Source organism: Prunus mume, linkage group LG1 (genome assembly GCF_029339155.1).
Source record: "Prunus mume cultivar Tortuosa linkage group LG1, ASM2933915v1, whole genome shotgun sequence".
Classification (NCBI taxonomy): Eukaryota; Viridiplantae; Streptophyta; class Magnoliopsida; order Rosales; family Rosaceae; genus Prunus; species Prunus mume.
This window is the reverse complement of record NC_142698.1, coordinates 31,844,193-31,855,584: the sequence shown is the minus strand read 5'-3', so window position 1 is coordinate 31,855,584 and position 11,392 is coordinate 31,844,193. Positions and strand designations below refer to the sequence as shown.

Sequence of the window (11,392 nt, the reverse complement as noted above, 5' to 3'; positions counted from 1 at the left end):
GAATGTTCAGAAGTTTGAAGTCAGTCTCTTATAAACCAACCAATGGCTTGTTTAGCCAGTCCCTGTAGCTAGAAATCAACTCTGAAATAATGACTCTTTCATCAAGTATTTTGAGAATGTACATACCGTAGAACAGTAATGTACAGTAATCATATGAACAGTAATATGGGTATAAAGAATTGTATGCATCCAAGGTGCCAAAGGCTTTGATTAATCAACTTCTAAGCTCCTAATACAATGTTAGGTTTTGTTTTGGGCTAACTTTGTGTCCAACTGTGCTCCATCTTTGGAAAATGGACAAAAGTGCACTTTGTGTTTTGCTCTTCATGATTATACAACTAGCAATCCCTGCCAGCCTCTCTGGTGTAGATCCTACCATTTTTTGTTCACCTACTGCCAGAAACTACACTCCTAATAGCCAATTTGAGAATAATCTGAAGCAGCTATTTGAGTCATTGTCTTCAAACACTTCAATCTCTGGCGGTTTCTACAACACCACTATTGGAAATAACACTGACAGAGTCTATGGACAAGCACTTTGTAGAGGGGATGTGAACTCTACAGTTTGTCGAAATTGCGTCTATGAGGCGAGCCAGGAGCTTTTCAAGAGTTGTAATACGAATGATGCAATGATATGGTATGAAGTATGTCAAGTCCGCTATTCCTTCCAGATGTTCTTTTCATTGATGGTTTACATTGGAAATTATCCAAAGCAGGATAGTCAGGAGAAGAGAGTGTCAAATCCTTATAGCTTTAGTCATGTTTTGATTTATTTGATGAAAAACTTGTCCGATGAGGCTGCCTTTAATCCTTCTAAGCATATGTTTGCAACTGGGGAAGTAAAATTTTCAGGGAAAAAAAATATTTATGGTCTGCAACAGTGCACGAGAGACATCTCTGAAAGTAACTGCAAAACATGTTTGGTTTCTGCTTTAGGGGATCTTTGGGCTTGCTGCTCTTCTAGCCAAGGTGGTGCCGTTGTGGGTAGGAATTGCAATGTGAGGTTTGAGATGTTCCGATTTTTTGACGACATGTCAAGCTCTCTGATAATTTACCCATATTTCGAAGGTTGGCACATCAAAATTTTGTTTCCTTTATTTATTTATTTATTTTGTTCATAATCATCTGTGTGTATATACTTCTAAGAGCCATGGTAACAACTCTTTCCATTAAAAAGCAGGAGATAAACGGAAGACGTTGAAGGTGGTGGTTATATGTGCATCAACTTTTCTATTAGCATTTCTCATTGTCTGTTGTAATGCCCATCGCCAGCGGAAAAAGGGATTAGAAGAATTAAAAGGTACATTAGATGGAAACATGGCTGATGCTAATGATTGTGAATTAATTTATGTAAGATTACCAACTGAAATTTATTGTGTGCAGATGAAGAAAACAGCCAGCATGTACTATTACATGATTTGGCAAGCCCGACCAGCGTCACGATCACAGAAGATAGACAATTGACAAGTTCTGAGGAGCTGGCCTTCATGGATCTAGCTGCTATTAGGGTAGCTACAGATGACTTTTCAGATTCAAACAAGCTTGGACAAGGTGGGTTTGGCACTGTTTACAAGGTAATGCACCATCTTGGGGCACAGTACTAATAGATTCCTCGGACCAAAGTGCCGAAACATGAATCTCATCTGATTTTAAAAAATATTATTTCACAGGGTTTGCTACAAAATGGGAAGGAAGTAGCTGTTAAAAGACTGTCAAGAAAATCATGGCAAGGCTTGGAGGAGTTTAAAAATGAGGTCATACTCATTGCAAAACTTCAACACAGAAACCTTGTGCGGCTCCTGGCATGCGGCTTTGAAGGAGAGGAAAAGCTGCTTTTGTATGAGTTCATGCCAAATAAAAGCCTTGATACTTTTATCTTCGGTATGTTTTGTCCACCCTTCTGCCCAATGTTTCTTGCCCTTATATCAATCATTTCGCACAATCACATTTAAATATGCTTCTTTACCCTTAAATCTAAACGCTAACCTTTATTTACTGCTGAATTTCAGATTCGGAAAGACGAGCTGAACTCAATTGGAAAACATACTACAACATTATTGAAGGTATTGCCAGAGGACTTCTGTATCTTCATGAAGACTCCCGGCTTAGAGTCATTCATAGGGATTTAAAGCCCAGCAATGTATTGTTGGACCATGAAATGGTTGCCAAAATATCAGACTTTGGCTTGGCAAGGATATTTTGTGAACGTCAGAACCCCACTAAAACTAGAAGAGTTGTGGGAACATAGTGAGTATGCTTGTTTACATTTATTTAATTTAGAATCCTATATATCACTTCCGGCCACAAGTTTTGATTGTACGTGAGAAGTGAACATTGCTAATAATGCTGATACATGAAACAGTGGATACATGGCTCCAGAGTATGCAATGGAGGGTCTATTTTCTGTAAAATCTGATGTTTTCAGCTTCGGTGTAATCTTGCTTGAGATCATTAGTGGGAAAAGGAATAGTGGATTCTACCTTACGGAACATGCCAAGACACTCATTGCATACGTACGTTAGTCAGTCTTAATTAATTAGTTTATCTGGAAAACAGACATTAATTTCATAAAACATAATTCTGCTTAAACAATCGACAGGCATGGCGACTATGGAAGGCAGGAAAAGAATTGGAATTTGTGGAACCTTTGTTGATGGAATCTTGCACAAAAACAGAGGTTTTGAGATGCATGCACATTGCGCTTTTGTGCGTCCAGGAAGACCCTGCAGAAAGACCAACCATGTCAGCTGTGGTTGTATTGCTTGGAAGTGAATCAGTTGATCTTCCTGAACCAAAGCAGCCAGCAATATTTGCTGTACGTAGAGTTCTTCCAGTTAATGAGTCTATAACTGATCCTTCTGCAAATGGTCTCACTATGTCCATAATTGCGCCAAGGTGAATCCGTCGGCTTGCTCGTGTAGCAAGATTGTAAATTGCAAACTGCAGTATTTTAGCATTTGGTTTCTTTAGCATTTGAAAGTGATATATGTGATGCATAAAATTAATTGCATGGAAGGTCAGTCCATGGCATTGCAGTGTTATGTTGTAATAAAAAACAGTTTCTCCATATTGTAAAGTAGTAGAAGCATCACAGACATGCAATGCATGTAGAGTGCGATGCAAGTAATTGACAAGTAATTGGCGATGGCAGTGGGAGCAAGGCGGTGGCGGTGGCGGTGGCGGATGGTGATGATGCTGACAGTGGTTGTGGTGGTGGTGATGGTGGGGTGATGGTGGGGGTGATAGTGGGGTGGCGGTTGGAGTAAGGGTGGTGGTGGATGTGGTGGTGGTCACAGTGGCAGTGATGGTGATGATGCTAGCGGTGATGGTGATGAAGGTAGGGATGATAGTGATGGTGGTATGTGGGGGGTTTTGAATGCACCCAAACTTTTATGAAGTCTTTTAAAGTCGTGATTGAATACATCTAAATTTGAATAGAATTTAAAAATTCTAAATTGAATACACCCAGAATTGTATAGACTTATATAAAATCGTGATTGAATACACCTAAACTTTTAAACTTCTTTAAAATCTTTTAAAATCTAAATTGAATACATGACAGATAATGGAACCAAGGCAGCCTAGCTCAAAGACAATCTTGATAGTGACAAATGTCGAAACTCCCTTAGAGCATTTCCACCCATTTGTCATGGCAAAAGATAAGGGTAATGGTGTTACTATTCACATGAATAGTGCATGCCCTAGCAAATTTTTTGTTGGTTTTCCACCCATTGCCATGGCAACCCAAGGACAACCACTATTCACATAAGATATGATTAAATGAATTTATATAGAGTTTTGGTGTGAGAAGTGAAGAATATGATTAGGTATTTATAAATAAAAAAAATTCTGAAAATTTTATTATTTTTTCAATTTTTTGTTATTTAAATTAGTTGCTTACATCACAATGACGTCAGCGTTAAGTCATCTTGCCCAGGTAGTAGTCGAAGCAAGTCTTGCTTTGGGCCTTACCCAAGCTGGTGGAGCCCAGCGCTTGTCCTAGTAAGCCTTAGCTGCTGGAAACAGAATTGGGGGCCTAGCGGGCCTCTTGTTCGGGCTGACCCCTCCCACTGAAAATGCTCTTAGTGTTTCCTCATTCATGACCAATGGGTGGGTATGGAAGGCCATCCCTGCTCAAAACAAGCAAAAGTGAGGATGGAGGTCTAGATATCTACATTTCCAAGGCTTATCCTCAATAGTGTCAACGAGGCCAAATGGTCTGCTACTTGATTTGCCTTCCTTCTGCAGAAATTCGAAAGCCCTAGGCACCCAATAAATATTTATGTAAATTCCCCCCTCCCAAATACTTTTTTTAAAAAAAAAATTCACTTGTATAAAATAAAAATAAATAAATAAGCCTTTTTTATTTAAAACCAATACAGTTCTAATCTTCTTATCTTATACACGACTAGCACCTAACTTTTAACCGTGGTGGCAAAGTAACTTCCGATCAACCTTTGCCCTGCTCCTTTTCTAACCCTTGATATCTACCTCTAGTCGAAACTTTGTCCCGCTTTCAATTTTTGCCGAAGAAAACTATGATGGTGTGTTTAATAATCAGGAATTTGATTTCTCATCAGGAATTGAATTCCGTCTATGGAGAATTCCTTCGTTTACTTTACATCAAATAATTGAAAAGTAAGCGCCACACAAAATTAGGAATTGAATTCTGATTTTGGAAGAATTCAATTCTAGAATGGGATGTGGTATTCTAATTCCAGAGGAATTCACCCATTAGGAATTCATCTTTTTTACCTATTATATCCTCACACAATTTTCAAAATTTCAAATATGTCATCTACTTTAACCCAAAAATGATGACATTTTAGTAATTAATATTACTCATACCCCAATTCCATATGATTTAGTAAATAATTTCAATAGGAATTCGGAATCTAACTCCTCTTAATCCACATGATTTAATAAACAATTTCATTAAGAATCCGGAATCTAAATCTCTCAATCCAATTCCTCTTAATCAATTCCTCTTAATTAATTACGGATTAGTAAACATGCTTTGAGTGTCTTTCCGATCTCTCCGTCTTCCTTGTTTTCTCTTTCCTTCCTCTCTTCTTTCATTGTGTCTTCTTCCCTCTCTTTCCATGCACGGCCCCATCCTTCTCCTCTCTCGCCAAGTAAGTAACCCCCCAGCGCAGCAATGCACACAGGAATAAACCAATGCACGTCTCCTGTCGCTTTCTCTCTCATTTTCTCTGTTCTCTAAGGGGTATTTTAACAACAGCATTTGCTTTCGCCTGTTCTTATTTGCAGAGGCCAGAGCTCAAGAAATCAGAAAGCTTCAGGCTTCGTTTGGTATCTGATTTTCGTACAGTTTTTCCATTTGAGAAACGGCAAGTCTTATACATGTGTTGATCCGAGTGTAACCAGCGCCGACGTGATACTGTGAGACCCAATACCCACCCAACATGTACCTTTTCATTCTTTAGAATTTACACAATCTCTTACACTATTTCCTTCTCTCTTTCTTTCACTTTCATTTGTTGAGTAGTTGGTCAGAGGTTGAGGGAAATGTTCAGGCCGAAGTGTTGCATATATGATGTTTGATGAAACGTCTAAATGAGATCCAAAGTAACCCAAATACGCTTTCATAGTCTTTTAGACTTCAAAAACAATTTCAGGTACAGTACCAAACATTTCTCAGATTTTGCAGTAACTAAGAATACAGCCCAGATTTTTAGATTGTATCCTGGTTTTTTTTGTTTTTTTTGTTTTGTTGGGTAACAGATTTATCCTTGTTTTTTAATAGGAAATTTCAGATCATGAACCAAACTACCCTCAGTTTGTTTTAGCTTTTTTTCTAATCATATCTGCTTATGAGTTGCATTTTTGTCTCCTGCAGTATGGTCACTCTTCTCCAACTCAACTAGCAATCACCATGGACCTTGGATTTACAATGTAGGAGTTTTGACTCTCATTTTTAATATGTATAGATGCATATTTTGTGGTTTCTTTAGTTTTAGTTTCTAGCTGCTATAATCTGGGTCGGTTTTCTCATTTTGGTTCTTTATCAAATGTGGGTGCCATGGTTGTAGATAGAGGTCAAAATATTTATTATATTGGCAAAGCGTTAGGATTTGAGTTGGGCAAAGGGCTATAGTCAGGGTAATTATCGGTACAAAAGTGATGCTATTTTATGTTTGTACTCCTGTACTGCATTCTTCTTTTTATTTATGTGTTTAACATTGAGTTAGGCAAACTCACAGAAGTCTCTGAAGCGGAGAAGCCTAATATCTCCAGCGATGGGGATGCTTCCAATTCAACCCCTGAAGTATATCCTTCATGTCTCTCGCCTAAATGCTCGTTATATATCATCAACTCAAGAAAATCTCTCAACAAAGCTCATTCTCTGCCACGATCCCTCCCTACAACAATCTTACATGGAATTGTCACAGACATTCTACGAAGCCATGAAAGCTTGTGCATCTCTCAAGTCAATACCCGTTGCAAGAAAACTCCATGCCCAACTCATTTCCATAGGATTGGACTCTGCTATTTTCCTCCAGAACCATCTCTTGCACATGTACTCTCAATGTAGCTTGATAGAAGACGCTCGTCGGATTTTTTACAGTATTCAGCATCCTAATGTGTTTAGTTGGAATACTATGATCAATGGATTAGTAGATTTGGGTCAAATGAGGGAAGCAAAGATCTTGTTCAATGAAATGCCTGAGAGAGACTCTGTCTCTTGGACTACAATGATGTCTGGCCATTTTAATAATGGGCAACTCAGTGGATGCAATTAAAGTTTTTGCTGCAATGGTTCAGAATTGTGAGAGTTTTTCCGACCCATTTTCCTTCTCTTGCGTAATGAAGGCTTGTGGTAGTCTTGGCAACATCAAATTGGCTCTTCAGTTGCATAGTCTTGTGGAGAAGTTAGAATTTGGAAACAACATGACTATTCAAAATTCGATTATCGATATGTACATTAAGTGTGGTGCATTGAGTTCTGCTGAGAAAATGTTTTTGAGGATCCCAAGTCCCAATTTGTTTTGTTGGAACAGTATGATCTTTGGTTACTCTAAACTTTATGGGGTTCAAAGGGCTCTTCATATGTTTTTTCAAATGCCTGAACGTGACTGTGTGTCTTGGAATACCATAATTTCAATCTTTTCTCAGCATGGGTTTGGGGTTCAGAGTCTCAGTATGTTTGTTGAGATGTGGAACCAAGGTTTTAGACCAAATTCTATGATATATGCCACCGTACTTAGTGCATGTGCAAGCATATATGATCTGGAATGGGGTACCCATTTGCATGCTCGGATCATCCGTATGGAACCAAGTCTTGATGTCTTCGCAGGTAGTGGACTGATTGATATGTATGTGAAATGTGGACACTTGCATTTTGCACGGCAGGTGTTTAACAACATGGCAGAACACAATGCAGTTTCTTGGACTTCTTTGATCAGTGGAGTTGTGCAGTCTGGACTTGAGGACGAAGCTTTAGTACTGTTTAACCAAATGAGAAAGGCTCCTGTTTCCTTGGATGAGTTTACTTTCGCAACAGTTCTTGGGGTTTGTTCAGGCCAAAAGCATGTTTTAGTTGGGGAACAGCTCCATGGATATACAATCAAGGCTGGAATGATCTATTCTATTCCTGTAGGGAATGCTCTTGTTACCATGTATGCAAAGTGTCAAAATACTCATAAAGCAAATCAGACATTTGAGTTTATGCCATTCAAAGATATAATATCATGGACAGCAATGATCACGGCATTTTCTCAAGTTGGTAATGTTGAAAAAGCTCGAGAGTATTTTGATAAAATGCCACAGCGGAATGTCATAACTTGGAATTCAATGTTAGTAACATATTTTCAAAATGGTCTTTGGGAAGAAGGCCTAAAATTGTATATTCTAATGCGAAGGGTAGGGGTTAACCCTGATTGGGTCACCTTAGTAACTTCAATCAGTGCATGTGCTGATTTAGCAATATTAAAACTTGGGATCCAAATTATAGCTCAAGCTGAAAAAATAGGGCTTGGTTCTAATATTTCTGTCACAAATAGCGTTGTTACTTTGTATTCACGATGTGGGCGAATTGAAGTAGCAAAAAGAGTGTTTGACTCAATATGTGACAAAAATTTGATTTCTTGGAATGCGATTATGGCAGGATATGCCCAAAATGGTGAAGGTAGGAAAGTGATTGAGATATTTGAGAATATGTTGAAAATGGACTGCACACCTGATCATATAAGTTATGTATCTGTTCTATCAGGATGTAGCCATTCAGGGCTCATAATAGAGGGGAAACACTACTTCAGTTCCATGACTGAAGATTTTGGCATCAATCCAACATGTGAGCATTTTGCTTGTATGGTAGATCTACTTGGCCGGGCAGGGTTATTAGAGGAGGCCAAGAATTTGATTGATACAATGCCCTTTAAGCCAAATGCTGCTATATGGGGGGCTCTGCTTGGCGCATGTCGGGTTCGTCGCAATTTAAAGTTAGCAGAAGTTGCAGTGAGAAATTTGCTTGAATTAGATATAGATGATTCTGGGAGTTACGTCCTTCTGGCTAATACATATTCTGATTGTGGACAATTAGAAGCTTTTGCGGATGTGAGAAAAGAGATGAGAAAGAAAGGAATTGAGAAAAAACCTGGTTGTAGCTGGATAGAGGTTAATAATAGGGTACATGTGTTCACTGTAGATGACACCCATCATCCACAAATGAAGGACATTTATAGAATACTTGACGAGATAATTAAGAAATAGAAGATACCGGTTGCTATGTCGATCCAATTAGCTCATTTCTTTCTCAGTGTTATCACAGAGAAAAGCTTGATGTTGCTGTTGAGCTGCCTAGAGTGCCTATCTGCATAATGTGAAACCTTCAAGTTTCCCATGATTGTCACTTGGTAATGAAGCTGATTTCCCTTGATACCTCAAGGGAGCTTTTAGTGCGGGATAGATACCGGTTTCATCATTTGTAAGGTGGATTTTGCTCCTATGGAGATTACATGTGATCTCTGGTATGGAATATATTCTCTTACTATCTATGCATTTATCCTCTGTTCCTTGTGGCTACTGTTATCACTAGTTGTTTTAGGAAAGCCACTTGTTTCGAGTAGATCTATTACTCTGTGACACATTTATTTACACTCATTTATGTATTCATCCACTAATAGTGAGTTTCTCTTTATGGAACTGCACCCTGAGAAAATAATGAGACCAGAACAATTGATGGTTCATTTACACCTCTGTTTTGCAGAATGTGATTCTCTAGCCTTCACCTTGAAGACATGACGGACGTAATGGATAGGTTCATAATTTTATAAGAGTGCTGTAAGCTGACAAAGTGATGGCTCATTTGGTAAACAATCTTTTTATCCTCCAGAAAGTTCTGTTCTTTTTTTTCCATGTTCCTCTTGAACTATTACTCATGAATCATGATATCTAATATTACAGACGAGTTTCTTTATTAGCAGTGACAGTGGTCCACATGTTCAGCATTTATTTGATGGCCCATGTAAGGTACTTAAATTTGAAAATTTGCAAGCTTTCTTATCACTTCAACTGGAAATACATTTTGTTCTCTTTGCACATTTTCAGTCTTTGTTAGTCTTGTATTTTAACATGGTTAAACAAATGGTTATACATTAGTGTTTTGGACATAATATTTCTATGGAGAAAAAAAAGTGTACTAATTAACCAAAAGAGTGGGAATAAGCATTTGGACATAAGATGTTTTGATGTGTACTAGTTAAACATCATTAGATGTCCTTAGAAATCTGCATACGTTGTTGAATGTTACTATTATTAGTTGTAGCATTATATGATTCATACAAAACTATAGCATATTGGCACTGACATGGCAAGATGTTGGCTGTAGGGTTATTTTTTTAAAAGCAGAAATCAAAAATCCAAAGATATATTGAACTTGGGTTGTATTTAGATGTGTGGATTTAAAATGGTAGATAACGAGACTACTTAAATTTGACCATTTGAGATAGGATGGATTTCAAAACTTGAGAGAAAAATATTCAATTTTTCTCCCTGAATCACTTAAATATATAAATTTCTTTTTTTATTTTTAAATTTCCTGTTTTTTAACATTTGATGCAAGCAATTAAACTAGGTAATCAAATCCAAATCTCCCATTGCAAATCCATATATCCAAAGGCAACCTTAGTGTTTCAAACAAAAAGTAAAGAAAGAAAAACTCTTTTTATTTTTCAATTTAGTTTTGATGCAGGATTCACATTGCTTAATTTTTTCTTTCCCCTTCTCTTCTCTTTTTTTTTTTTTTCCCTTTTCCAGACCATTGTTTAATTTCAAACCCTTGTTTCTTAGCTTTCCTAGTTTTGGTTTTTATTTTTCTCCTTCAAAAAAATCGTTTCTTTAGGTCACTCTTCTTTGTGTTTCAAGTGATCTATCTTTGACCATACTCAATTGCTTGCTGTATTGAATATTAACTGCTTAATTTCAAGCAGCAAACTAGATGGTATGTTGCTGCCGCCCACACCCAACTGCATGTCCTTATCTTGCAATCACATAGTTTTAATCTTTGCTTCTTCTGATGCGTTGTTTTGTCCCACGGTATGTGTTGAAATTCAGTAAATATTTTCATCTAGAACTCAGCATATGAGGTATGCCAGGTATAATGTAATCATGCCTTTTTATTTCATATTGCAGAAACCCATGTTCTGGTGCTAGTTGATGCAATTTTGAATAATTAACAGAGCCTCTAGTATTCAGTTCCACCTTCATCTGATCCACATGGGCACTGAGCCCTCTGAATTGCTTGACTTATGAATGGAACATTCAGATTTTTCAAGCAACATTTGAAAGTTCCCACCCATTAATGTGAATTTCTCATGGTTTTTTTTTTCTTTATAGGTACAAATTTCTGAGTTGGGATTTCATAAGGAATACCAGCCATGGTCATTTAACTCGCCAAAACGAGTTAATTTACAATGCCATGGGACCTTCGTTCTCAATGAGAAGTGAAAATAGGACTGCTTGCCTTCATAAATATTTTTGCGCAGTCCACGATTGGCTGCCAATAGCTCAATGCAAGCCAGTGAGAGAAGCCAAAATGTGTTTGTTACAGCCATTTTGAAAAGTAACTTGTAGTGGCAAGAGGCTTGTAGATCTAGTGGTTAAGATAAGAGCAGTAACCTAACCTGCAGTGGTTGTTAAATGCATTAATTCCCTTTTCCCTTCATATAAGCTGACAATCACCCGAATTTAAAAATACCATTGTTTTTCATACAAAAGAGGCTAAGGCCAGGGAAACGAGAGGCGATCGTCCAAACATTGACTTGAGCTTGCTTGAGGTGCGGGATAAGTGCTCTATAACTAAAACATGGATTTCAGGGGCAAATGATTTTACCCACTAAAAGTTGCAAGCCGGTTATTGAGTGTACTATTA

General features: G+C 37.7%; 1 protein-coding gene and 1 pseudogene across 2 annotated transcripts; both read left to right on the top strand.

The window, feature by feature from the left end:
- Window positions 1-293: 293 nt before the first annotated feature.
- Window positions 294-2,899, top strand: LOC103344254 (cysteine-rich receptor-like protein kinase 15). Its single transcript, XM_089054673.1, has 7 exons — window positions 294-1,068; window positions 1,181-1,300; window positions 1,384-1,574; window positions 1,671-1,881; window positions 2,010-2,247; window positions 2,363-2,513; window positions 2,600-2,899. Exons 1-7 carry the CDS (start codon window positions 294-296, stop codon window positions 2,897-2,899), a joined length of 1,986 nt encoding a protein of 661 aa, XP_088910799.1.
- A 2,100-nt stretch (window positions 2,900-4,999) lies between these two features.
- Window positions 5,000-11,237, top strand: LOC103343980 (pentatricopeptide repeat-containing protein At2g13600 pseudogene; annotated as a pseudogene). The gene is made up of 9 exons (XR_016123172.1): window positions 5,000-5,135; window positions 5,272-5,403; window positions 5,510-5,639; window positions 5,861-5,916; window positions 6,213-8,990; window positions 9,230-9,331; window positions 9,427-9,492; window positions 10,452-10,557; window positions 10,654-11,237. The product of XR_016123172.1 is annotated as a pentatricopeptide repeat-containing protein At2g13600 pseudogene (transcript).
- The last annotated feature ends 155 nt before the right edge of the window (window positions 11,238-11,392 follow it).